We start from the raw sequence: 25,650 nt of genomic DNA, 5'->3' as shown, positions 1-25,650 counted from the left end.
GAGAGAGAGAGAGAGAGAGAGAGAGAGAGAGAGAGAGAGAGAGAGAGAGCTCCATCACAACTGTTCATTTGAAACCCAGGCCTCCTGACACCTTCCCATGAGTCATCTGAACCAGGCTCTCAGATCTGGAGACTGCAAGGCATCCACCTTCCCACTTCCAGGATCCTTTTCACTTCCTGCTCGAGACCCTTCTGAGTCATCTTGCTAGGGAAGGCCACTCTCAAGGCTGCCGGGACCCCTTGTGTTGGACTGGTTTGACAAAGTCAGTGAGGCTATTAGGTGGCTCCATTCTACCTAGCTGAGAGAACTTTGTGCCTTCCACAAAGAGCGTTGCAGTCCCTACCATTGCCTTTGGAGCCTGCCCTATGACCTACACTGCCATTCCTTCGGTTGGTTGCTTGCCTTTTAAACTTAATGTGATCAAAGTATATTCAGGCACATTTGACCCTGCCACCTGTGGAGTGACACATGACGCCCATTATTCCAGCTGACATGGAATGACCAGCTTATATCTGTTTCCTGGCTTGCCTTTCAACACACTCGTGGGAGGCCGGTAACCTGCTTTCTCCTCTCCCCACCCGGCTTATCTCCCTCCAGTGTTTCCACTGTGCTACAGTGTGAACAAGGGGGACTATGGTTTTCTTTGCCAAAAACATTTCCATGGCAACAGGAGCTGTGGCTTCTAGTGAAGCAGTGCTGTGTCTCTTCTATTCTCTCTGGCCTTTCTCAGGTACCTGGCCCAGCTGCTTTAGCTACTGACTATCCATATGCCCTTGCTGTGCTCTTCCTCCAGCACGGAGCATGGCTTGAACTTGTCCTTTAAGCAGATCTTACCTCAAATGTCACACCCTCTAGGCAGACTTTGCTGTCCTCCGCCCCTAGTCACGTTGTCTCCTTCCTGAAGCTTTTGATTGTTTCCATTTTGGCCCAGTTTTGGGCCTTGTGGACAAACCTGAGCCTGGCTCGAGTTTCTGCGGCCTTGTGGGAGAGTCTAAGCCTGGCTCGAGTTTGTCCACAAGACCCAAACCAGGGCCAAAATGGAGCCCAACAATTGTTTACTGCCTACCCTGAGGAGAATACAAGTCCATGATGGGATGGAGTCGTTGCCTGCTCAGCACACCAGGTCAGTGCCTCAGGTAGCACCAGCTCTAGGCATCAGCTGATAGCCAATGTTTACATACCTGGCTCCATGCATCTCCTTCGGGTTCCACTAGCCCCTTCTCAGACAGTAGGAGCATCATTTGTCTGGGTGTGATGTTGGACTGTGTGAGATCTGTCATGTCAACTTGAGGGGTTCCTACACAAATAAAAAAATAAAAGCAGAGCAGTCTTTAGGAAGGTGTTCATGTTTGGTCTTTGCAAAGTTCATTGCTATGGAACAGAGGACTCCCACACCCTAGTGACTAGAAACAGCTTTGTCTGCTGAGGAGTCAGTGGGGCAGGGATAAAGGCAGTGCTCACCCGGTGGATCTTCTGCTTCACCTGAGGCTGGATATAGCAAACACTCAGTTCATTCTCACCTTGCTGAGTAGAACCTCCTTCTCACCTTGGTTTTTCATGGAACCTTTCTGTTTCCTCTTGGACAGCCTGGGCATCCTCGTGGCATGAAGCCCCAGGGAGTTCAGGCTTTTGAAATATATAACCACTGGCTTCCAAGAAGCAAGAGCCCAGAACGTAGGGCCAGGAAGTTCATGTGACATGCCTTTTACCATAAGGTAAATAAGATAAGACATAGGCTCAGAGGCAGGGAGAGACAATGCCATCTACTAGTGGACAGGACCGCAAATACTTTGCAGTCAAATGTCATCCAGTCCAGGAAATGACCTCTTTCCAGGTGCCACTAAGAGGACCCAGGAAATGAGGGGTAGGTTTTACCCGGTACCACTGCTTTTGGGATGGGTTTGCTAAACAAATGAATGGTAAGGATGGAAGAGAGATAAATTCAGCCCAGCTGAGAGAATGTCATTTTTGTGGTCTGGAAAAGGTGCTAGAACTTGGGCTGGTTACACTCCTTGTGGTTGTAGAATCCTCGGGGCATATTTGGGCTGATTAAGTCAGAGAGACGATGCCTTATAAGTCAATTAGAGCAGCCTGTGGGATGGGTAACAACTCCCTACCACAGACACACACACACACACACACACACACACACACACACACACACACACACACATCCACGCACACCTCACCCAGGAAGACAGCTTGAGGACCAGCTGTGAATCTATGGACCACCCTTCTGGGCCTGGCCACAGGTACCACTCATCAGTCAATATTACTGTTTCTCCCACTTCCAAACTGCTTCCCAGAACAGGGACTCCCTGGGCATCATTCCCCTGGCTAGAAGAAAAAGAACTGCCTGCTGAGCAGAAGGCTGGAATAGAGACCAGAGTTCTGGGGGAGGAAGGGCATGTGCAAACATCCTGAAAAAGATAGAATAGAGCTTGGGTGGATGCCATAATTTCTGTGTGCCTGGGATCTCAGGGTATAGAGCAGAGTGGTGGGAGAGACAGCCACAAGACTTGGGAATAAGGAACATACAGGCTGTGACCTTGTGCTTAAGGAGAGCAGCTCCAGAGGCTGCTGCAGGCAAGAGTAGAGCCATAGAAGCAATCCTTCTTGCTTTCTCAACACTGCTCTTCTTGCATTTGACTGTTCATTCCTACTCTGCAAGGTCACAAGGCCCTTTCTCAGGAACTGTTTGCTAGAACCTTCCTGCTCCAAAGCCTGAGATCTAGCACCACGTTCTGTGTGCTTCCTGCATAGCACTGGCGGGCTTCCATTGCAGGACAGTAGTTGCTCAACTTGCTGTTTCTGTCAGGTAAAACACAGAACTTCCCTCCCCCTAATACTCAGAATTCTCAGGTAACAAATGCAGGAATGCAGGCAGCCTCTTGCAGAAAGCTTCTCTTCCCTGGCTCTGCAGGGAAGGCTCTGGTTGAAGGGGATGAACCCTCTGTGGTGGGGCCAGGGCTCCTATCTCCCACTGAGTCTAGGCTTGGCAGATTCTATCCTTCTCTGGAGGAAGTGATGTCTGGTTAGGGTGTGGCTTTGGCATTGTCAGAAGAGCAAAGGGGCTTGCAAGACACCTCAGCAAGTAGAGGTGCTTGCACATACAAGCCTGGAGATCCACATTTGATCCCTGGACCCCTTATAAAAGTGGAAAGATAACCAATTCCACATGGTTGTCCTCTGACCCCTCTCCCCTGCACACAAATTGACCAATCAACAAACCAATCAATCGATCAATCCATTGATTTAAAACTGAGCTGAGCAGAGGGCCAGGTGAACGCCTCAAACCTCAAATCTCCTTTTTCACTCAAAGCCCCAAGGTAAGGTCTAAGATCACCTGAGGGTGCAAGAGCTGCCCCACCCTGAGGCTGAGTTATCAAACCAGTCCTCAAGTGCTTATCCTGAGCTAACTGACAGTTCTCTTGAACTGTGAGATCTTTTGTAGCTCCTTCCCTCTCCTAATCGTTCTGAGCTAAGGGACTTGGAGGAAGCTTACGGTTCTTCCTTTACTCAAGGACTCCGGGGCCACACTTTGAAAAAAGCTGATCTGGGGCAAGAATCTACTGGATGTTTCAGGATCCCAGCTGCCACTGATGCTTAGTGGCCACAGATACAGTAAGATCTAGGTATCTGATTGGATGCTGGGAAGAGTAGCTGCCTCCAGGACCTCATCTCACCACTCTCAATTCATCGTGGCATAGGAAGCCCTCCAGTGGCAGAAATGGGCCGTGGGCCCCTTGCAGCCCAGGGCTAGCCTGGACTCCTGAGCAGATGGCTTGTTATTCCTTGTGCTTGACCCCACCCTTCTGACCACTCACTGTATTTTGGAGCAGTTCTGCTTGTTTCTTCATGCTTTGATGCCTCTGCTGGATGTCTTCTCTTTACCAGCCCTGTCCTGACACACTGTGAGTAAAAATGACCCTAGTCTCCACATGTTGGGACCTCACAGATAACAAATGAGAAACCCACGCCTTTGGTATTGCAGAGGTGACATAAAAGTTTATCCTGTTCCTTCACAAAGGCTTTAGGAAGAGAGCAGCCAGACCGTCCATCAGGGCTGGTAGCTGAGCCCAGTCTATTCACCCCATGACCAGCAGCCCCTCTTTTACCATCTGATCCATGGCACTTTGAAAAAATGTAAAGGTCACTTCCGTCTTTCTATTCCCCAGAAGGAATACACCTGGCTTCTGCACAGGGAAAATGGGAATAGTTTGGGGGCTCAAAACCCTCCCTCCGGTAGGCATGGTGGAACATGACTGTAATACCAATACTTAGGGGGCTGAAACAGGAGAATTTCCAAGATTACTAGATTTGCCTGGACTACATTGTATCATGCCAGATAGAACTATATATATACATAGCAAGATCCTGTCTCAAAAGGCTAAAGGGTAGGAGTAAAATGTCCTCAAATAGCCAGACCCAACACATGCCTCAGAAATGCCCAGAGGTCTCTTGAACATGCTTAAAAGGATCACACCCCAAACAGCTCACAGGTGTCGCAGCAGCTACCTTTGCACATATGGGGGTAAAAAAAAATGTTTGACCTGCCTTGAGAAAACCAATGAAAGTGTGACTCACACTCACTGGGCACTTAATGACATCGTGCTAGCCTCCACTTGAATAATGTGAGTTTCCTGAGCCCTTGTGGCAACCCTGTTTAATGGGTGTGTGTGTGGGGGGGGGAGTGGGATTATCACTCATGGTTTAGATACGAGGAAACCAATGTACAGTAATAACTTACCCAGTGGAGAGCCCAGAATTCTGCCCTGGCATTGCTGGGACCAAGGGGGAATGACACCTCATGAACCTATGGGGACCAGCACATTGACATGAGTACACCCCATGTTCTCATGACAATTTACCAATGAGCTAGACATGCCTAAATTACAACTGAGGACCAAAGCAGGAAGAGTGGGATACGGCAAAGCTTAAATCTCAAAGATGGCAGAGACTGTCTGAACCCAAACCCTGACCTCTGTCCTATCACACCAGAGGCAGATGCCAGGAACCAAAGGGCAGCCAGTATGTGCTAACAGTGGGGACATGCTGTGTGTCCTAAGAGAGAGAAATGGCAAGTGCCAGGAAAAACATGGCTCTAATCTTGGGGCAAGGTGTAGGGCCTGCCTGATATCTGAGTTAACAGCTTCTTTGGTTTTTATATCTCCTTATGTCTGCTAAGAGAAGAAACACTCTCCTTTCAGAAAAAGGGTTGAGCAATGGGGTAAACATCAGTGGGACACAGTCCTCACCTGGTCCTGGTGTTCACGTGCTGGACCCTAGCTGCTGGCCCAGTGCTGTGCTTGACCTAACCCCCCACACTACATATCTCATCTCAGGACCCCATCCCTGTCCTGAGACTTGGTGCACACCTTCCACTTCCATCAAGAATCCCTGCACCCAGAAGCACACTCGGAAAGTGTAAGATAGAGTCTGAATGGCCAGCGTCATCCTGAAACACCTAGGGTTGTCTTTCTCCATGGCTCTTCCCCAAAATGGCCTGAGTAACAGCGACCCCAGAAGGCCTTCATGCAGATGCTTGTCAACTCCTGAGAGAAGTCTAATTCCAGAGTTAAAGATTTGAGTTCCTGGACCAGGAGGCTAGTTCTACCTCCACCCTTGTGCTAGATGTACTAGCTTTAGGATCTTACATGTGGCATCTTGGGAGTTCTAGCCTCAGGAATCACAGAGTTTAGGGCTGGGACCTAGAGGCCCTGAGCAGGTTCTCGCACTCATTCGATAGCATCTGGCCCACGAGAACTAGCTCTCTCTTGTTGCTCTCTATTCCTTGCAGCGGCACTCTGAAAGTGTTCCCTCTTGGTGCCCAAAGGCAGCTATGCCTTTGGTCTACTGTGATTCTTTGAGGTGGAAGTCCCAGCTGAAGCCCAGAAAAGGGTTCTGTTCACAAAGCACATAGGAGGCCAGGTAGAAGCCAGATCTTCTCAAGGTCTTTCCCAGGAAAATCTCTACACATTATGCAAACCCAAAGAGGCAAACAAACTATTCCAGATTCCCCTGGGGGCGGTTAGAAGAGTGTTGTCCTCTGTGTGGGGGGTTGGGGGGTAGGCAGGCTCACTTCCGGTGAGGAATCAATGACATACCCATGGTTCTGTTTGTTAATCATTAGTTGATCTGGAGTGGGGCGTCAGACGGCTCTGTTTTTCTGAGTGCCACAAGCCACTCTGCAGCTCAGATAGCCACCAGGGCCACCCCAGGAGGAACTGTTCGGTGAGTAACCCAGGGAAAGGGGGTTTGGATCAATGTCAAAAGAGGGTGATGCGCCATCCTTGACGCGCCCTAGACCAAAAGCTCTTCCTGGGTCATTGGACTTTAGAGCTAAATCTAGAGGGGAGTCTGTGGCCAACTGGACATCTGGTCACCCTCTCTAAGTGTTAGAAATGCTGAGACTATATTGAAACCCTGGTGTACCTGTGCCCAGTGCTCTTGCTCTCCTGCTAGGACACTGGACTCAAGCCCCTCAAGCTTCCACACAGCTAGCTCAGGGCAGCATTTGCTGAATCCAGATCTTCCGGTGCTCCAGGTAGGTGTTGTTGACATGCCGGAGGTTGGAGGTTGGGAGAGGATCGTTCTGGATAATTCACTTAAAGCCACAGAAAAGTGTGTGGTATTGGGGTTGGGTTTCAGAAGATATTTAGGGACAGGAGAGTCTGGGAAACCATGTGTGTTAACAAATCCCCTCTCCCACAAAGTAAAACCGGCCAGAGCTGCTGTTGTGATCATGTCCAAAGTCAGCAAAGGATAGTTCAAGTGTCAAATGTGTCCCTCTCTCCAAGTGAAGAATATAAGATACAGAATACCAGCACAAAGGTTATCATTTGAGAATAGAAGTTAAATATACATGCATGAATTATAAATCGTTGAACCAGGTCGCCTAATGTGGTGATCCAAGACTGTCATCCCTGCTACACTGGAGACTGAAACAGGAAGCCCTCTTCAGTGCCTCCTGGTGCCAAAGAGTTAGTTCCCTAGACAATTGAGTGAGATGGTTTCTCAAAACAAGTGGGAAGTCAGGTGGATCTTTGATTAAACCTATCGCCCTGTGTTCTCACACTGTGCTAACAAATGTACCATTAAAGACAAGAGTACAAGGGCTGGAGAGATGACGGAGTAGCCAAGGGCATTAATTGTTCTTGCAGAGGACCTGGGTTCCATTCCTAGCACCCATACCAGGTAGCCCACCTGTAACTCTAGTTCTGGGTGACACAACACTGTTTGGTTTCTTACGTGCCCATAAGCTCATGTCGGTGCACACACATGCACACACAGACATACACATATAAAGGTCAGTGAATTTTTTAAGTGAAGAAATGGCTGGATTACTAGCGGTAAACCCCAGCAGCATTTGCATAGGATGCACGAGGCCCAGAGCTCATTTTCTAGCACAAGAGAGAAGAGAAAAGAAGATAGACAATGTTTTGTGACACTCTGAGATTATTTGAATTTTAGACTGCAGGGCCCATGCCTAGAGCTTTGTTAAAAATGCTTGCCTCGTTCACAGTTGCTTCCCAATGATCAGGGTAGTATGAGTCATGGCAAAAGAGACTGGATTGTAAAGCAAGGGATGGCATCATCTGGTCCTTTGTCAGAAGTTTTTCATCCCTAGTCTGAGGGAGAGATATGGAGGAGACAGGAACCAGAATCCTTGTGTGTAGTGGGGTATGGGGGCTGGGAGGAGTGGTCCAAAGAGAAACTATCAGGATATGGCATGGGAAGTGGGGGGCAGAGAAGGCCAGAGAGATGGTCACAGGGTGGTCACAAAAAAACCTAACAGTGTTAGAACCATTGGATGGGACAAGGGTAGCTCAGTGTAGAAATTTAAACAGGCTTTCTTGGGCATATCAAGTCCATTGTGAGAAGGGAATTGGTGTCACTATTGTAACTGTAGGTGAAACCATTCATTGGCATTGCTTTCCTCTTCTGGGTGGGGCAGTGATAGAAAGGCCAGATCTTCCTTCCATGACCTGGGAGAGAAGCCCAGGAAAGTGAAGGAGGGTGGAGTGTAGACTGGACAGCCAGGGAGAGCAGCAAAGGTGGTGTTCATACCTTCCCGGTCCTGTCCCTGGATGACTGAGATAAGGCATGGGGAAAGGGTACTGTGGAGAAAACAGTGCATGGCTGAGAGGAAAAGACCTTGGCTCTTGCTGGACTTTTGCTAGCTGGTGACTTTTGCAAGTCAGGTTTGAACCTTCTGGTTCCTTCCCTCTCAACTGACCATGGAATACAAGCATGCACACAGAGGTGGCAAGTGAAATAAGATGCAGGCATCAAGGTGTGCTTCATGAATCTACAGCTACGTCACCAAGTAGTAACACTGTCACCACATGCTTGGAGGGTACTGGCATTCACTTGCCTCCAACTGACAGAACTGAGGCCACTCCTCTATCCTGACTGTGTGAAAAGCCAATAAACATGGCCAAAAGGGAGAGGAGAGCAGAGGGTCTTTATTAGGATATAACAAGGATGGTGGTATAATTCCCAAACACACTGGAGACATGTAGGCATCTCATTATTGGAAAGAGTTGTTATGTACAGGGATCCTATGGTGCGTGTTCAAAGACGCCTTACAGAGATACAGAACTTAGCTCTATTGTGTGGTTTATCCTAGGTCCGTAGAAGAGGGAATGGGCAGTTCTGATTGGCTTAAACCAATCCCTTTGGTAGCTTCCTTAGGAGACCCTCATTTGGAATAAGCAAACAAACAGCAATTTAAGTGGATATTAGCTATCTCCTCCCACATGCATAGGTGTTACCCCTAAAACTCCCTACCTAGTAATTGGATCTCCCAACCCCTGGGGCCATGCCTGTGGCTCTGGCCTGGCAGGAGTCCTATCTACTGCTTGAATGTCCTTAGGGTTGTTGGGGTGTCCTTTTCTCTGCAGATCTGAGAGACTCAGCATGCACCATACTTACTGTCTGCTGTTTCTCCTGGCTGGATTCTTGGGGTTCACTCACAGTCAGCCAGGCCATGAGCCTGACAGTACATCCAACCAAACCCATAAAGAAGACTCACAGCGGAACATCTCCAGCTACCACATTGCCTCCGACAATGCCGACTTTGCCTTCCGTCTCTACCACCTGATAGCATCCCAAAACTCTGAGAAGAACATTTTCTTCTCCCCACTCAGCATCTCCGTCTCCTTGGCCATGCTGTCCACAGGGGCTGTTGGGGATACCCAGACTCAGATCCTCGAAGGCCTGGGCTTCAACCTCTCGAAGCTGTCACTGCCTGAAATCCATGAGGGCTTCAGGTCCATACAGCACACAATAGCTCGACCATTCAGCGAGCTGCACGTCTCTGTAGGCAATGCGCTGATCCTGAGCCAGGACCTACAGCTCCTTCCTGAGTTTGCCAGCGCCGCTGAAACCTCCTATAACAGCAAAGTCTTGCACGCTAACTTCAGAGACAAAGAGGCTGCTGTCCAGCTCATCAACGACTATGTCAAGGAGAAAACTCAGGGCAAGATCAGAAATTTGGTCAGTAACCTGAGCCCGGATGTAAGGATGGTGCTGGTAAATTATATCTTCTTTCGAGGTGAGCCGACAAGGTGCCAGCCCACCCACTGCTGAGTATGCACTGCTGAGAGGTAGACTAGAGGAGGACCCAGGTACCTCTAGATCTTTCTGTGGCCCCTCCTTCATGTGAAGACCTCCAGGGCTTTATGGAGTTCAGTCTACTTTTTAGACTCAACTTTTAATGTTTAATGTTTATGAGGAGAGGAGCTCATGTCGTGGTACACACGTGGAGGTCTGAGGACAACTTGTGGGAGTTGGCTCTCTCCATCATATGTGTCCTAAAAATCAAACACAAGTCATGAATCTTGGTGGCAGTGTTTCTCTGTACCATAAGTCATCTCAATGACTCCAAATCCTAGCTCTGACTCAGGGTCCACAGAGAGCAAAACGAAAACATCCCCAGACAATAATCCTGGCAAACTCATCACCACACCTACACATCACATGTGACACACACCCAAAACCAACTTTCTTTTAAAGATTCACTTTCCATATGCTGTTTATTTGTTTAGTTGTACGTGTGGGTATGGACTTTCTGGGCATGTGTGTAAGTACAGGTGCTGGCCACAGCCAGAGGCAACAGATCACCTGGAGCTGGAGTTACATCTGGTTGTGAGCCACCGAGTGGGTGTTGAAAATCAGTCCTTGGAAAAAGCAACTGGCGTTCTTAACGGCTGAGCCGTCTCTCTAGCCAAGTGGTTCTCAACCTTCCTAATGCTGCAACCCTTTAATACAGTTCTTCATGTTGTACTGACCCCAACCATAAAATTATTTCGTTGCTACTTCATAACTGTAACTCTGCTACTGTTATGAACTGGGCTGTAAATATCTGATATGGAAGATTTATGTGACCCCGAGGGGGTCACATCCCACAGGTTGAGAACCCCTGCTCTAGTACCTCCAGTGCACTGCCATAAAGATCTCAGTCCATCTTCCTCTCCTTCCACCTCCTCGCTGTCTCCCTATGCTCTCACATCCCTCCTTCCCATGGTTTAGATGTCAGCAGCGGTTGCAACAACTATCTGCTTACAAACACCTATAACCTAGCTCCTTGCTCTTCTCAGAAAAATGACCTGGCAAAGCTGTATGCCCACGTAAACCTGGAGGCCCAGTTAATTCACCCCTGACCCCGCAGCTGGGTGTGGCTGAAAGAAATGATCCAAGTAGACGTGGTCTCTCCTCATGTTCATGTATGTGAATGTCCGTGGTCACTGCCCAAGCCCACATCCCCTCACATAATGCTTCACACTCCAGAGCAATAGGTAGCATCATCCCCCTCAACTCCCCTCCCACTTTCCTCTTGGCTCTCCTCCCCCCTCCAGCTCTGCTTAGTGAGCTTGCCTCCCAGTCACTGAGAGAGCAGAGTCTGTTACATAAAACTTTCTTTTTTGAGTCATCTCTTCATCTTTTCCTGTCCTTGAGTTTGGAACGTGAACCCAAGCTCCTCCTCTCCGGATGGCAGGAGCGACATCCACTCTGCCCTTTTCTCTGTCCTGATCATGGATGCTGACTATACACTGAGATTTGAAAGTGAGCCAAGTCCCATAATGCACTGCAGATCTTCACAAGCAGATGCGATGATGGACAGACGGGGAGGTTTCTGAGGGTCCCAGCTTGTTCCTGCCTGCCTCTCAACTTCTTGTTGCTGGAATTGAATGCTTGTCATAAACAGTTTCAGTGGGGGAAGGGCTTTTATTGATCATGGTTTCAGAGCATCACAGCAGAGAGAGAGAGAGAGAGAGAGAGAGAGAGAGAAAGAGAGAAAGAGAGAGAAAATGAATGACAGAGCAGATCCCTGTCATAGTGGGCAGAAAGCAGAGTAGAATAGCAACAAAAGGGGACCAGAGCAAGACATGGCCCCTAAGGACTTGTCCCCAGTGTCCTTCCTCTCTGCTCATCCACTGTGGGGCCTGTAGTATAACAGGTTTTGAATCCATCGGTGACTAAACCATTCATTAAGTAGGAGCCCTCAAGATGCAATTGTTTTAGAAAGGCCCAGTGGTGTGAGCACTATCCTAGAGCAGTGGTTCTCAACATTTCTAATGCTGTGACCCTTTAATGCAGCCCCTCATGTTGTGGTGACCCCCAACCATTAAATTATTTCTGTTGTTACTTCATAACTGTAATTTTACTACTATTAAGCGTCATAATGTAAATGGGTTTTGGAGATAGAAGTTTTCCAAAGGGACCATGACCCATGGGTTGAGAACCACTGTCCTAGATGCTTCCCAACTGAATCAAGCTGCCAAAGGAGATCAACCATTCCTCTTAGGGGACTTGAGTGGGACACAGTGACAATGAGGGTCTTTAGAGGCTATACCATGGCTCTGGTCTGCAGATGTCATTCCCTGTAGAAAGATTTGGCTTCTTTCCCTTTTTCCCTCAGGCCTTTGGAAGAAACCCTTTCCTTTTTCTAGAGTCTCTACCAGTGACTTCTATGTAGACGAGAACACAGTTGTAAAGGTGCCCATGATGCTGCAAGATCAGCAGGAACACTGGTATATTGAGGACAGACGTGTACCCTGCACGGTGCTGCGGATGGATTACAGGGGCGATGCGGTGGCGTTCTTCATCCTTCCTAACAGGGGCAAGATGAACGAGGTGGAGCAGGTGCTGTCCCCAGGCATGCTAATGAGGTGGAATCGCTTGCTTCAGAATAGGTAATCAGGCTGTCTCATGGTGTTCAATTACGGTGTCACTTGCACATGGACCCTTTCCAGGAAACCCAGAGGGCAGAGATTAGAGTGACCGCTACTCCATGAAGGTGCCAGCCATGGCACTGAGAGATCCACGGGTCTGCTTGGACAGCAAACTCTCCCATGGTGGTTAGTACAAGGCCCCACTCTCATCAGAGAGAACCACTGTAGAGTTAGGAGTCTTAGGTTCCCTTGTTGCACAGATCTTGGGCAGATCAACTTTGCCTCTGAGGGTCAAACCTTGTACAGAGAATATGGAAAAAACCTCCCCCAGCCAGGTGACTATCTGAGCTGATGTACAGGGGTTAAGAAAATTCTATTTACCCATCTAATTCCATACACACTACACACACACACACACACACACACACACACAGAGAGAGAGAGAGAGAGAGAGAGAGAGAGAGAGAGAGAGAGAGAGAGAGAGAGAGAGAAACAGAGACAGAGACAGAGAAACAGAGACAGAAAGAGACAGAGACAGACAGACAAAGGGGGAATCTAGTGTGCCCCCTGCACTCCTGTGTCCTTTCAAGTACTTTTATAGAAATGTGGGGTTTTTGTGTGGTTCCCCAAATTCTCAATTTCAAATTCCTATGTATTGCATAGGAATTTGCTAGACCTGGGTTTCCAGTACTTATTCATCTGGCAGTGCTGACAGAGGTGCTTCTGGTGGTCAATCTCAGGTGAAATAAAGGAAATCATTTCCTTCTGAGGAATCCTCACATCAGCTGGAGCGCCAGCTGTTTCAAGCTCTGAGGAGACATGTTTATCATAAAGAAGAAGAAGAAGAAAAAAATCAGCCAGGAGCCTCACTCAGGCAGGAGTTCGCATGAGCTTAGACAGAGAATCAAGCCATAAATAGCCAGTCCAGGGCAGTTGCAATTCATGGGACCCCACAGGAGGCAAAGACTGCATGGAGGGTCTGACATCTGTCTCCCAGGATATCTGCTCAGCTCCCCAGCCTCTGAGGAACAAAAGAGTATCCAAGGGCAGTAATTCCCCCAGATAGACTACAGGCAGCTAAGGGATGCTCAAAGGTTCAGTCCTCCCCCGAGGAGGAGCCCCTTAACTTGGACTACACACCTCACGTTTTTTAAAGAGCCAGGTGTGGTGGTAGGTACCTGTAGTCCCAGGAGACAGGAGAATCCCGGGGGTCTGCAGGCCAGCCAGTATAACTCACTGAGCAAGTTCCAGGGCAACAAGAGACTTTGTCCCAGTAATGTGTGGTTTGCCCTGGGACTGCCACACACATGGACATATGCAACCTGTACTTATGCACACACACACACACACACACACACACACACACACACACACACACACACACACAGAATCTAATGTGCCTCCTCCCTATGCCTCTTCAGGTTCTTTTACAGAGAGCTCACATTGCAGTTTCCCAAATTCTCCATTTCAAATTCCTATGCACTGGATGAGATTTTGCCCGACTTGGGCTTCCAGGACCTGTTCACCCCGCACGCCAACTTCTCAAATATCAACAAAGAGGAGAAATTGCAATTATCCAAAGTAAGTGACAAAGGCTCCTTGACCCTATGGACCTTTGTGGGAGACTTCTGGCCCTGGGAAGGAGGTGGCCAGTAGGTGTCCTCCCAACTACCTTGGTCTCTGGGAGCATAGGCTCAGTCTTGCACAGGTATTAGCATCCACACACCAGCCTGCCAGTCACTGGACACAGTCTCAGTGTTGAGATGATGTAGCTACGGCCAGCCCATGCCCTCAGATGCCTCCGTGTTGGGCAAGGAATCTGGTACCTGAGTAGGTCATAGTTATGCAGAGTGAAGAATGCACTGTAGGAACAGCAGAAGGGGGAGCTAAAGCCTGTATGGGTGTGCATTTATGGAGAGCCAAAGATCCTTGATTTAATTGTAGGAAGTAGACATATCAATGGGTACATATGTCCTAAGAGAGGAGTATGAAAATCTTTCTCTTGCCACCTACCTTGGGATATAGCCTGTTCTTTGATTTAATTGTCCTTATCCCTAAGATGATCATAATACAACTGACCTCCTAGGAGGTAACTCTATTACACAGACACACTGAGGCGGCTCAGGAGTGGCAATTATCATCACTGTACATTTGGAGAGGCTGTTGAAGCCTGTGATTTCTCTCTCAGGTTTTCCACAAGGCCACCCTGGACGTGAATGAAGTTGGCACAGAGGCTGCAGCATCCACCGGTTCCTTTGCCATCTTTCTTTCTGCCCGCCACAAGAAACGTGAACTTACTTTCAACCGGCCATTCTTGATAGTGATATATTCCACCAGCTCCCAGAGTATCCTCTTCATGGGGAAGGTGGTCAACCCCACAGCATAGCAGACCTGGGACTAGCTGGTCCTGTTACCACCAGCAGGAGTATGTGACTGGGGAGGGCTGGGCATGAGTAACTCTGCATTCATGACTTGGGGTGCGGAAGGGCCCCTGACTCCCAAGAGTGGTACAGGAAGGCATGGGGCTAGATGAGCTGAAAAGTGGGAGAGACCCTCATGATTAAACCAAATGACAACTCTGAGACCCTGGTATGTGTGTGGTGCCTCATACGTAGTAGATACTTACAGACATGTCCTTTGCCTGTACCCTCAGGCCTTACCCTGTTGGCAAACTTGGTCCCAAACGTAGAGTGGGAGGTACTTAAATCCCACACAGCTGCCTAGGTATGCAGAGAAGGGAAGTTGGTTGGTAAGAATTAGTGTTTCATTCTGAAAGAGAAGCGGAGAAAGCTTTGATAGGGAGACTCCCAACACAAACAGGCTGAGCCATCTGGACACTGGCCTGGTGGCTTTCTTACATTTGCCTCATTGTGACAACGCCTACGAGAAGCAGTTTAAAGAAGGACAGGTTTAATTATGTTGGCTCACTATTGCAGAGGGTTTCTGTGCATCATGGCAGGGAAGACCTGGCAACAAGCTTGGTTCACGGTGTGGGTAGGAGGCAGTTGATGGAGGAGGTTGTTCAAATCACTATGGACCAGAAAACAGATTGTGAACTGAACCAGGGGTTCCATCCAATCTTCAAAAGCCCACACCAAAAGACTCACTTCAACAAACAAACCTGTACTGTCAGAGAATTCACGGCCTTCTATATAGTGGTACTGGCTGCGAAATGTGTTCAAAGCATAGCCTGTAGGGACATTTCAGATTCGTAACGCAGTACTTTCTAGTGAAGAAGGCTTAGAGAGGCACACTGCCTGTGGCCTGCGATGTGACTGATGCCACTCCCAGAATTAACAGCTGTGGCCAACAGCATGCTGCAGGCACAGGAGACCAGAGATAGGAACAGAGACATTTCATATATTGGCCCTGCTGATGTGATCCAGGACTTCAGGCAAGTCTCAGCTCTTCCTGGGGCTCAGTTTCACCACCCGAGTGATATACCAACATGCCCTGGATCTAGCTCAGATCATTTCAAAATTCACAGTGAATTCTCCAAGGAGGGACTCTTCTAGGATCTGGGAGAACAAAACCTTACCACCTCACCTGTGGAGGAGGCAGGCTGGCAGAGAGTTTGCAGCAAACCTCTGGTTTCCAGCAGATGCCTTTTCTAGGCAATAGCATGTAGCCTTACAGGGGCTATGCAACATGCTCTCTGACTTCAACATGGAGTTTCAGGACATTGAGAGCTGGGAACAGGGCAGCCAAGAGGAACTCTTCCCCATTCTTTTCTAGATTCAGAACACTCTCTGCTTCAATGTCCAGACAAGACCTCCCATAATGCTTTGCCATCACCTGCTCACCTTTTATTTTGTTCTCACTAGTTGCACAGTCAACATCATAAATCCAATTTTACTTTCTTTGGACCTTGGTACCCTCACCTACGAGATGGGACAAGTTAAAATGCCTCTGTTTTATGGAATCACACTTATTCTATGTGGGAAGGCTTAAAATGGGGCAATGCGTACACCAGCCTTGTTACTCTTCCCATGAGACCCACAGTCCAGACAGCCAGTGCTGCTCACATCATCTCTGAGTTTTGGTTTGTCTCTATATGCATTTCAGGTTCTTCTTTTTTGAATACCCTTGCCATTCAGACATAGACACAGGATCCCAGTAGGAGGGCAGTTCTAAACCTGAGAACACTTTCTTGACCCTTCCTTTTTTTATTATCAGCCCTTAAAGTTCTTGACTGAACTTCCAGAAGGTTCTAGATCAGCACTCAGCTCTACAGCACTTCCCTTTCTCTCTGTAGGTCAAGCGGAGGCAGACCTTCTTACAGTTTGTTCTGGATGGAAATGGGGGTTGGTACTCTATGACTAACTCAAGGAATTTTCCAGCCTTCAAGATTGGAGGCTATTGACCATACCCATTCTGAGGTGCTTCTTGGTGTCCAAAGTACATAGAGACAGTTCTGAAGATTCAGTCTATGGCTGGAAAACAGGACCCAGGCTCCCTGAGCCTTGTCTGTATCATACAAGAAGCCCTGGCACAGAAACAGAGTTGTTACTGGAGAGCAAGCTACAGAGTACCCTCCATTGACATCAGTGGTGGTTTGAATAAAAATGGCTCCATAGGCTCATAAAGACTGGCACTATAGGGAGGTGTGGCCTTATTAGATTAGGTGTGACATGGTCCATGAAAACGTGTCACTGGGGGGTGAGGTGGATTTTGAGGATTCAGAAGCTCAAGCCAGACCTACTGTGTCTCATTCTCTTCCTGTGGCCTGTCAATCTGGATGTAGAACTCCCAACTCTTTCTCTGTGATCATATATCTACACGTGTGCCTTCGTGCTCCCTGTCTTGATGATCATGGACTAAACCTGCACATTGTAAGCCAGCCCCAATTGAACGTTTTCCTTTATAAGAGTTGCTGTGGTCATGGTGTCTCTTCACAGCAATAACATCGTAAGATAGCACCCACTCAACAATCAGAGTCTATCAGGGACTTTGTGTTCACTGCCATGGTCCTATCAAAGTCACAAGCCCAGAAACAGGCTGATTGCCAGGAAACCAAGATAGAGAGAAAGCAGTAGCCCCCTCAGCTCACTACAGAGGGTCCAGGGAGGTAGGGAGGCAGGTGACCAAGGAGGATGCTCCCAACTTGACCCTCTAAAACAGATTTGAATAGGACCCAAGTGTTGAGGACCACAAACCCCACACTTTGGGGCTAAGATGTCCGGCCCGAGCTGCTGCTCCAGTCCTCGGGTCAGGGTCTAGCAAGAGAGAGAGTGGGGATGGAGGGGCAAGAGACACGAAGAATGGAGACAAGACAGAGGGTGTGACCAAGTCTCGTTTCTCATTTATTGTCTCTCTCTTATTGTCTCCTCTTATTGCCTCCTCTTATTGTCTCCTTATTGCCTCCCTCTTATTGCAAGGAAATCCTGGGTATTTATAAGCACAAGCAGGAGAACACAGCTGAAGACACTTTACCATGTGCACCATGCAGCTGGGGTCACTAAACAGCAAAACAAGATATGTGGGATAAACAAGATGTTTATCAGAATGTGCTTCAGCTGTTGTAGGCTGCTGAAAAACAAGTCTCTTGTCAGGGTATATGGCTTGAGATATTTGCAAAGATAGCCGCTTTCTGCTAAAAGTTGGCTCCCAACACCCAAGTCACCCTTAGGAGAACACTGACAGAGAATGGTCTCATAGGCAGTCAGCACTGAGGGGGATAATACTGGGGCTCAATGCCCCTCCTCTAGGTTACATTCACAGCATATATAAGTGAAGAACTGCATGGCTGAGTCTGGGTCCACCTCCCCTCTGTAGGCTGACAAGTTGGATTCTGGTTTTCAACATCCCTGTAAGAGATGAAGTTAGCCCCAAGCTGACTCATGCCCCTCTTAGTGGGTGAGTGGATAGAAGGCAAGCCACGAGCAGGAGCAGTTTATGCTTGCTGTGGTAATGAGCCTGCAGAAACGGTATATGAATGTGTGAGACCCTGGTGTGATAGTGGAGAGGGTGAATACACCTCACCCTCAAGTCAACACGGAGCGAGTCAGTGGGTGATTGATGTCTCCTTATGCTGGTGGTGTTCTCGTTCCTCTCCAAGACACTCAGTGGCTTCCTATTGTGTACAAGGTGAAATTCAAAATCCTCTACTAATGGTCACGGCTTTCTGATCTAATGCTCGCTGCCTTGCCTGTCCTATGTCATGTGGTTTTTAAGCACCTGTCTTTTCTATTATTCCTCATCTCTAAGCCTCTTTCTGGTAGGTTCTTATCTGAGAGCCCACATGCTACCAAGGTTATCCACAAACTCCTCTGCCTCTACCTCCTACAGCCAGACTGCTATCCTGTCATCGTGCATGGCGAGCCTGAGTGTCACTCTGTCCCCACCTCACTCTAGTTGCTTACCAGATGGGACATCTTATAGGCAGAGTCTTGCTTACCTCAGAATTCCCAAAGCTCCACTGTAGAGCATATGCCCAGCCATATATATATATATATATATATATATATATATATATAGAGAGAGAGAGAGAGAGAGAGAGAGAGAGAGAGAGTCATGTTTGCATCACTGTCCTCTGGCCTAAGACTGGACAAACATCAAGTTTAGTTGCTCAGGTTTCAAAATACCCTTTGTTTTGGAGCATTGGAAAAAAGTATGGAGTATATCAAAGACTCCATGAAAGAGAGTCTAGCAGGCTACTGATTCTTGTTATGTTCCGGAGGCTCAAAGCCTGAACTTTGGCCATGGCGATGCATGCTTGTAGTGCCAGCATTAGGGAGGCAGAGACAGGTGGTTCACTGGGACTGACTGATCAGTCAGCCTAGCTTATTTGGTGAGCTCCTAGCCAGTGAGAAACTCTGTCTCAGAGGAGTAGAATAGATGGTGCCTGGAGATGTCCTCTGGCTGCACACATACACAAGTACATGCAACAAACACACACAGCATGCGCACAATATAAGCAGCTATATTCAAGCACATACACACAAGCAACACACATGCCTGCATGGGGGGAGGGAGGGAAGTGGGATAGGGATGGAGGATAGGGGGCGGGGAGGAAAGAGCAGCTGTGCTGGATTAAAGAACCATCCTGGTCCTGTGTGACCTTTTTAAGAAAACTAATTACATCTGTAATAAGGACCCTATTAGCCAATGAGGCTACCTGATACCCTTGGGGATTGATAAGTAAACATTTGACCTAGAAGAGGTAATTGAAAGATAGAAAAATCATAAGTTGATCCCCTGAACCCTACTTTTAAAGCAAAGACATAAAAACCTGTAAGTCAAACACTGTGTTGCCTCAGTCCCAGGAAATTAGCTGACCATTTGAACAGATGGCCCTAACTAAACAAATCTTAAGATTCATGGTGTCAGGATGCTATGGGCCCGAGATTAGCTTGGCCGGGCTTTGAACTAACAGCCCTGAGACAGTTGGTGCCAGGATGCTAAAAGTTTGAGATAAGCCTGACCCCCTTGAACTGGAGCTCATGATATATAGTGTGAAACTACTTCGAAATAGCCAATTATAAAGTGACACACCATGCATCTTAAGAATTTGAGATCAAATGTATCCATGACCTAGTGACCTGTTCTCCCTCCTTCCCCCTTCCCTAACTCCACTCTCAGCCTTCCCTCTTCCCTAACTCCACCCCCACCTGGTTTGTAGATGCCCCCTTAAAAGCTGTAAACTTCTTTTGTTCGGCTGCTGAATTCCGCTGCCCCTGCGCGGGCTTGAAGGAAAGACAGCCCTGGCTAGCCAGTAAACCTCTTGCAATTTACATCAAGTTGTGTTTCTCGTGAGTGATTTGGGGTGCGTCTGCAGTTCTCCATGGATTGGTGAGGTCCTTTTCATTTGGGTTTTACATTTTGGTTCCCTGACCGGGAAACAGCAGCCACCCCCACACTCCCAGAAACAACCTTGGAGGTAAGGGGATCCCCAGTGTGAGTGAGTGAGTGCATGAGCCGGCCGGCGAGTCCATTGTCTGTTTGAGGTGTGTTTAAATAATCTGTATTCGGTCCGAAATAATCTGTACTCGGTTTGGAGTATTCTGTAAAGCACCGGCAAGTCAGTTGTCGGGTCTGATTCTGTATCTGTACCTGTATTCTGTATTTGGGAAAGCGCTTTTTGGTTTTGCAGCTGCTTCACTGGTCGTAATGACTGGGAAGCTGTAGTCGGCAGACGTGCTTGGATGGCTACAAGCTGCCAACCCTGGAGATGTCCGGGGGGGTTAAGGAGGGCCAGAGGTGTCTGGTGAAAGCCTCCTATCTGAGGAAAGAGGATTGCGGTCTCCTTCTGAGAGGGGAGTCTTGCAACCCCCTTCCATCTGAGTCGGTTGTGTGGTTGGGGAGCACTCGGTGTAGCCAGTGTGTTTCAGGTTGTTTGGTTTCTGCTTGCTGTTTTTGTGTTTTGTCCTTGTTGTGCACGTGATGAGGAGACTCTTGACTGCTGGAAGAAGTTAGAGAGACTTGAGGGGCTGCAGGGCTTTACTCTGCAATATTTGGTGAAAGGAACAGAAAGTGAGTGAGAGAGAGAGAGAGAGAGAGAGAGAGAGAGAGAGAGAGCTAAAACAGTGTGCTCTCAGGCGTGTTAACAAAAGAAAAGGCTATTTCAGAGCCCTTCTGGGAGCAGGAGCAAATTAGGAGGTTTCTCTCTGGCTCCTACTGAAGAGAATTCTTAGTTATGCTTTCTCTATCTACTGTGTGTCCTTGGCGCGCCAAATCTGTCCACGTGTCTGTCTTTGTTTCGTCGGAATGAATAAATGTTCTATGTTTCATGTTTTAAAACAAAAAGGTTAAAACTTCTGGCTTGATTTAACTTAAAACTCTCTTAAAGGATAATCTTAATTTACACAATAGAAGCTGATAAATAAATTACCTTACTCTGGGGCTGGAAATAAGGCACACCAGAAAGAACCCTGGCAGGTATGATTATTTGCATAAGCTGCTCTTGGAGGGGGCCAACAAGTTTTTTACTTCTATGGTAAAAAAATTGATGGCTGTTTTCCTAGGAAAATTTTTTGTGACCGTGTTTATTAGCTTATTAGGCTCAACAAATGACAAGGTGCTTTCTTTTGAAATTACAGCTAGAAAAAGTAAGAAAGATTTGTTTGGATGAAATATATAAAATGTACATCTACTTCACTTTTGTTTCTGACTGGTTTTAAAGTACTAAATGTTCTATGTGTCTTGGTTATATGTTATTAACCTATAAGTTAGTTATTAGATATGATTAAAAATTACAACTTTTGGTAACAAAAAGCTAGATTAAAATTGGTAACTCAGGGTTAAAGTCATTCAGAGATCAGATATATAAAGATAAGATTTAAAAACAATGTCTCTTTAGTGAGATATTAAAAGCTGCACTATCATACATTCAGATATAAAAACTGGCAGCCGAACTATGTAAGATAAAAGTAATGTACTTGCTGTTAATTAAAAAAAAAATAGATTGTTTACATTGTTAAAAATTGGTTTTGTTTCCCAAAGTTATGGTTATACTCTAATATTGCAAAAGAAACTTAAAAATATAAATTGCCAGTATTCCATTGAATTTTTGACTCACCCATGTTTATGGTTGAGAAGAGGATCGAACAGGTGGAGATGATTGCAAAAGTAATAAGAAATAAAAACAGCTGTGGCACAGTACAGGCCTGCTGCCAACTTTATTTGATACAGTGACGGAGGCAAATTTAGCCTCACCAAGATTGAAAAGGAGATATTATTAGAAAGTTTTGCCTCAAGAAATGGTTAATAGCTCTCTGAAAGGAGTTTCAATGCAAGTCTTTGTTCTCATAAAACGAGCTTTAAAATTTTGGGGAGTGCTTGTTGCTCCAGAAAACATTCAAAAACAATATATTTTCAATACTTGAGACACCAGTTATATTCCTAAACGAATTGTGGCACAGAAAATTCAAAAAAAAAGAAAAGATAGTTTACTTACTTTAAATGATTTCAGAAGCTTCTAGGAGATGCTAATTAGATAACAGCTCACCTTAGGCTCACCAGAGGAGGACTTAAGCCTCTGTTTGATGTTCTCAAGGGAGATGCAAATCTTAATTCCCCTTGACAATTAACTGATGAAGGAGAAATAGCTTTGCAGAAAGTAGAGGAAGCTGTTAGTTATCAATAGATACATTATACAGACTGGTCAATTGTTGGCTGTTTCACAACAGTTCTTTGGGAAAAGGGACCATTAATATAGATTCATATTTCTTTATCTCCAAAGAAAGTTTTAACACCCTGTTTTAAAGCTGTTGCTGTGTTAATACAGACTTGTAGGTCAGGGTTACAAAAGTATTTTGAGAAGAACTTAATGAACTGTTCCTTATTCCAAAGAGCAATTAAATTGGTTATTAAAGAATACTGATATTTGGCCTATCATATGACCAACTTTCTAGACAAATTTTGTAATCATTATCCAAAAGACAAGTTGTTACAATTTTTCTATACATGCTTTTATATTTCTTATAAATTTACACACGCAGCCTATAGTGTATATACTCTATTTACAAACGGCTCATCTAATGGGAAGACAGTATATGTAATTAGATCCTCTTCAGTTTCCCCCTGCTTCAGCACAAATAATTAAGTTACGTGCTGTAGCCACTGTTTGAAATGCTGAGGAATGAAGCTTTCAATTCCTATACTCGTAGCCAGTAATATAGCTCATGGTTTATAATTGCTTGAAATTGTTCCGTATTTAGATATTGCTAATTCTCAAATTTTACAAATACAGTTTAATTTAAGAAACATGTACTTTTCCTTAATTTTATAAGACATTTGAAAGCTCATGCTGGATTGCCTGGATCCCAGGAAAATGTCACAACAGATTTATATACTAGGCAGATTATAGACATTCTTCCTTCTTCTTGTTAGTTCTTCTTGAGACAGTGGAGGGGGAAGAGCCTTGGCAGGGGTTAGGACCTTGTTTTAGGAGATATTTAAAGTTGCTAAATAAAAAAGTTTACTTGTCTAAGTTACTATACCACTGTGGCTGGCCTGCTTTCTCTGATCCTCTGAAGCCAGAAAGTGCAATTTCTTCAATTTAACACATCCTGAAAACAGCCAAGGATTAAATAAACAGCCTTTGTTCTATCTCATCAGGAACTGCTGGGTTCTAACTATGCCTGCTAGTCTCAGGTTGCAGAAAGAAAAGATATTTAGAAGAAGTTGTTGTAGAGTTTATTACTAAGTGTGAAAAGTTTCCTAGGAAAGCTGTTTAGGGAGAGAAGTGGAAAGATCCTAAGTGGAGAAAAGGAAAACATATACCGTAAGTGGAGATAGGTGAAAAATTCTATCCTATCTCTCCATTGTATCTGCCTGTCATCTCTTTGTCCTCAGTGCTTGTATATCTTTCAGAATACATAATCACACATGACAGGGTTCATCACAGGCTCACACCTTGGGTCAAATCATGGGATGAGGTGGAAGTTTGCAACAGAGAATGTTTACATGCACGTCCATTGGGAGTGATTGTCTGGCTGGACATCCATTGCCTAATAACAGTCCAGTTACAGAAGAGCTTAATCATCATTGATATAATTTTAAAAATTCTTATAGGATCATCATTAGAACTAAGAAGCCATCTATTTGTCTATATAGCATCACCACAAGATATTATATCTTCATGGATCTGCAGAGATCTGCTCCAAAGGTGCTGTTGCTTGGTTATTGTTACACATGTTTAATTATAATGGCTTGAGACAGTAATTTGATATTTCTAGAGAGTATATAAGTCAAATTACAAAAACTTGTTCTCAGTGACCTCAATTTTTTTTTTCATAATGGTGTTAATACTTGAGAACCTATGCCTAATCAATTATGACAAGTGGATGTTACTCATTTCTGATTTTAGAAAATTAACATGTACATGTGACTTGACACCTTTTCAGGCTTTCTAGTTACAACTGCTTTAACAGGAAAAACAACTAAAAATGTAATTAGTTATTGCCTACATTATCTTTCTATGCTTGGTGTTCCATATCAGATTAAGATAGATGGAAACTGGCTATTATAGTCAGACATTTGAGATGTTTTGTTGACAATCTAATATTACCCATATTACTGGAATTCCTTATAATCCTCAAATACAAGGTATTGTGAAACAGATACTATGGAACTTTAAAATAATACCTTCATAACTATCTGAGAGTGGGAGGAGCGGCTACTAGTGCTTTTGCCCTGGTTCTTACAAGGAACACTGAAACATCAACTTTTGAAAAACCAAAAGAGGAGTAGTTATACACCCTGAAGGGGTTCCCTAGGGATATTCTTTATCATGCCTTGTGTGTTCTCAATTTTCCAAATCTGGTTGCACATGGCAAATCTGCTGCTGAATGCCTTTGGCACCCCGAGACCAATAAAAACTATGTAACAGTTATGTGGAAGGACCTTCTTACCTTTAAATGGAATGACTCAGACCCAGTTCTCATATGGGACTGAGGATTGATATGTCTGTTTGATACCAAAGAAGCACAACTATAGATGGCTGCCAGAAAAATTAGTGAAACAAATAGATACTTCCACAAAGCCAGACCTAACTATAGATAAGATAAATAACAATTGACATCCAGGGAAGAGAGATCTCCCTGAGAATTCCCTTCTTTTTCCTTTCCAGATAAAATAAGGCCACCCGTGATATCTGCTGTTGGAAGTTCTAATTCTGATGCCAGCTTCAGGACTTCTACCACTCAGAACTTCGAGGGGCCATTGACAAGGACATCGAGCAGCTAGAGATTGACATCACTAATCTGAAAAAATGCTTTGTTTTGCTGTCTGAAGTGGTTCCCCCACACACACACACACAGAGGGCTAGATCTGGCCTTCCTTCAGCAAGGGACTATGTTCTGTCCTCAAGGAGGATTGCTGTTTTTATACTGACCATACTGGGGTAGTTAGAGATAATATAGCTAAGATCAGAGAGAGATCAAAATGACAAAAGAAATAGTGAGAATGAGTGGGAGGGTGGCTTAAAAAACTGGTTCTCCGCCTCTCCTTGGCTTACCAGCCTTCTCTCTTCCATCCTGGGCTCTGTAGTCGTCTCCTTCTCCTTTTGACTTTCAGCCCTTGGGCCTGTAACAGACTCACTGGCCTTGTAAAACAACAAATTGACTCCTTGGCATCTAAACCTCTACAAGTATATTATTATAGACTTGATCTGGCTGATAGAGACTTGGCTGAGACTTGCGTTGACCTATCCCCTTTAAGAACTGCATAGAACTCAGATCTATGCACGCTGGTTCACATGACATAAACACAGCGTGGGTACCTGCAAGGGGTGTGTGACGAAGTACTGCAGGGGGAGGACCCAAATTGTCCACATCTGAGTCCCCCGTGAAGCAAACCTGATTGCATAGAGGTTGGTGTTAATTTCTTGTGTCTCAAAGCTGCTGACTAGGACCCTCAATATCCTATGAAGCCCATGAGACATTTAACCCTCTCCTCCCCCAAAAGACACTATTTCTAATGATAATGGGAGGATCAGGTCAATCTTCCCCCCTCTGGTTAATGCCCGCTC

At 46.0% G+C, this 25,650-nt stretch overlaps 1 protein-coding gene across 2 annotated transcripts; it reads left to right on the top strand.

Moving 5' to 3' along the window:
* The first annotated feature begins 6,076 nt into the window (after nucleotides 1-6,076).
* Nucleotides 6,077-14,761, top strand: Serpina4 (serpin family A member 4). Of its 2 annotated transcripts, none has more exons than XM_076921291.1 (5): nucleotides 6,077-6,234; nucleotides 8,907-9,559; nucleotides 11,927-12,200; nucleotides 13,601-13,760; nucleotides 14,368-14,761. In XM_076921291.1, the coding sequence occupies exons 2-5, from the start codon at nucleotides 8,923-8,925 to the stop codon at nucleotides 14,563-14,565; spliced, it is 1,269 nt and encodes a 422-aa protein (XP_076777406.1). In that variant the 5' UTR covers nucleotides 6,077-6,234; nucleotides 8,907-8,922; the 3' UTR covers nucleotides 14,566-14,761. The 2 variants fall into 2 exon arrangements, with proteins under 2 accessions (XP_076777406.1, XP_076777407.1); XM_076921292.1 differs by lacking the exon at nucleotides 6,077-6,234 and adding an exon at nucleotides 6,386-6,547.
* Nucleotides 14,762-25,650: the final 10,889 nt, after the last annotated feature.

This window comes from Arvicanthis niloticus, chromosome 23 (genome assembly GCF_011762505.2).
Source record: "Arvicanthis niloticus isolate mArvNil1 chromosome 23, mArvNil1.pat.X, whole genome shotgun sequence".
NCBI classification, from domain to species: Eukaryota; Metazoa; Chordata; class Mammalia; order Rodentia; family Muridae; genus Arvicanthis; species Arvicanthis niloticus.
This window is presented reverse-complemented; position numbering and strand designations above follow the sequence as displayed.